The sequence below is a fragment of the Solanum verrucosum genome, unplaced genomic scaffold, assembly GCF_900185275.1.
Source record: "Solanum verrucosum unplaced genomic scaffold, falcon-dt-bn FXZP01000125.1, whole genome shotgun sequence".
Classification (NCBI taxonomy): domain Eukaryota; kingdom Viridiplantae; phylum Streptophyta; class Magnoliopsida; order Solanales; family Solanaceae; genus Solanum; species Solanum verrucosum.
Window position 1 is genome coordinate 2,862,128 of NW_026019923.1, and position 2,606 is coordinate 2,864,733.

The following is a 2,606-nucleotide window of genomic DNA, read 5'->3' on the forward strand; positions in this document are numbered from 1 at the left end:
CTTTACTTGAGTTGAGAGGGTCTTTAGGAAACAGTCTCTCTACCTCTACGAGGTAATGATAATATTTGCAAACATTTACCCTTTCAGATCCCACTTGTGGATTTTCACTGGATATATTGTTATTGTTATGTATATTAGCAATTTCAAGAAAAGTATGGTTATGACTTATCGATGTAGTTTGTTATAAACTCAACAACATACCCAATGTAATTTAAATTCTACGAGTGGGGTGTAAAAAAGGTAAAGATAGTAACAGATAACTTATTGATAAAAACGAGCAGTAGAAAAATATTCACTCTCAAGAATTGCTTCTAATCGCCCCTCTTTTGATACTTAAGTACACAATTCAAAGAAATATAATCACCATAAATGATGCATATATAATTATTATTCATTCAATGCATAATTATCCGATAAACTCTTGATTTACCCAAAAAAATCAGTTTAGAAAGTGTCATTATAATATACCATTATTATTGTAGAAGGACACTATTATAAAGAGGTATTTAAACTCATAACATAAATTATATTCACAATAATCGATCAAGCAATATTATCACACGATTCATATATGCGACACAACTTTTCTTTTATGTCCCTTTAAAAAAAACTTACCTTTTTGTAATTAAAAATAACTACATATTTTAGCCATAATAAAAAAATTTATAACCACAGTAAGACTTTTTTTTTTTTTTTTTTTGGAATATGCACTATCAAAACTTAAAATTAACCATCAACACAAATTTGGAAAATAAAAAAGGGGTTAGTAATTAATATAAACTAGGAAATATTTAAAACCCAATAATTATTCTTCCTTTTTTTCAACCTTCCGTCTCCCAGTTATTCACGAACTCCCACTCCTAAATTAATTAAAATAAAAAAAACTTACACAAAAAAAGGGAAAAAAAAATCCCTATATATACCCCCTATAGAAAACAAATCTCTCAAATAATAGAAAAACTCTTTTCTCTCTTTTTGTTAAAAATAAAAACAAATACACAAAAATAATAATAATGGCTTCTTCACAAGCCGCTCTTCTCCTCCAAAAACAGCTGAAAGACCTAAACCGTCATCCGGTCGACGGCTTCTCCGCCGGTTTAGTCGACGAGAACAACGTTTTTGAATGGAGTATCTCAATCATCGGTCCACCGGAAACTTTATTCGACGGAGGATTTTTCAACGCTACAATGAGTTTTCCGACGGATTATCCTAACAATCCACCGACGGTGAAATTCACAACGGAGATCTGGCATCCGAATGTTTATTCTGACGGTAGGGTTTGTATATCGATTCTTCATCCACCAGGTGATGATCCGAATCATTATGAGCTGGCGAGTGAGCGGTGGACGCCGGTGCATACGGTGGAGAGTATTATGCTGAGTATAATTTCGATGCTTACGAGTCCGAATGATGAATCGCCGGCGAATGTTGATGCGGCTAAGGAATGGAGGGATAATAGGGCGGAATTTGTGAAGAAGGTGAAGAGATGCGTGAGGAAATCACAAGAGATGTTGTGAGCAAAAGCTTTACTTTACTTTTAACTTGCAAGGAACTTTTTTTTAGAACTATTTTACTTTTTTGGTATCTAAATTAACAAAATTGGCTAAAAGCTTATTAGATTGTGTTTTGATATTGTTGAATTATAGTTTTGCTTTTCTGCAATTTTAATTGCTTATTTATTTGAAAGTCGAATTGAAATCCTGAATTGGCCTCTAAACAGGGGATATCAAAAACTTATTATTCTCATATATCTGTGCCTTAAGGACATTGAAAATCAAATTTTGAATTCGAGTTTTATGTTTGTTGATTCGACATTTAGTTACTTTGATGTTTGATCATGAATGATGCCAAGCATAAGATTATTATTGTGTTGCTAGATACATTGAGCTGTGTTGTTGAAATCTAGATCTTGGTGATTGTGTTCTTTAACATATTCAGCTTCCCAAATAGATGTATAGCCAAAATTATCATTTGAATTAGTTGTCCATATCGGAAAATCAGGCGAGTCATTAGGAAGGCATTGTTTAATCGATCCTCTACTGGATTATGTTATCAACCTCCTTTGGCTTCTCTAGATGTTGGCAACTTCTTTCTGCAAAGTGAAATCTTTTGGAATTCATGAACTTTGTCTGTATGTATGTAACCTTTTGTTCTGATCTGCTGCTATCATAACTTAGCACCAAAACTTTCTACAGTATATCATGTGTAGCTCCTTCTGCAGTAGGAAGGGTAGCACAGTTTGTGTTAGGCTATCCATTGATGTTAGCAAAAACTCACATTAGATAGTAGATGAACAGGAATAGCATTCAACGTTTGTTTTATGAGAATCATTTTTTCTTCGATAGTTGATTCGTTCTACTGTCATAAGCTGAGAAATTTTCATGTCTGTGAAATATTGATGTCTAAGTAACCTTACTGGTAGAAATCTGCTTCTATTTTGGTTCTCTTCTGATTGGATCCCATACTGAGTCCATTAAACTTGTTGTCCTATCAAACTTGTACCAATCTAAGATAATAAGTTCATGAGCTTGGTCTTACGGAAAGAAATCTTCTATCTCCAAGCTTAACTCAGACTCAGACGCGGCTTCCTTCTTTTTTTGGGGTCT

At 33.4% G+C, this 2,606-nt stretch overlaps 1 protein-coding gene across 1 annotated transcript; it reads left to right on the forward strand.

The window, feature by feature from the left end:
• The first annotated feature begins 989 nt into the window (after nt 1–989).
• Nucleotides 990–1,733, forward strand: LOC125825293 (ubiquitin-conjugating enzyme E2 7-like). Its single transcript, XM_049504641.1, has one exon. It carries the CDS (start codon nt 1,014–1,016, stop codon nt 1,515–1,517), a length of 504 nt encoding a protein of 167 aa, XP_049360598.1. The 5' UTR covers nt 990–1,013; the 3' UTR covers nt 1,518–1,733.
• Nucleotides 1,734–2,606: the final 873 nt, after the last annotated feature.

Excerpts from the sequence above, each read along its gene's own strand:
- LOC125825293 (XM_049504641.1), top strand. The coding sequence starts at position 1,014 with ATGGCTTCTTCACAAGCCGCTCTTCTCCTCCAAAAACAGCTGAAAGAC.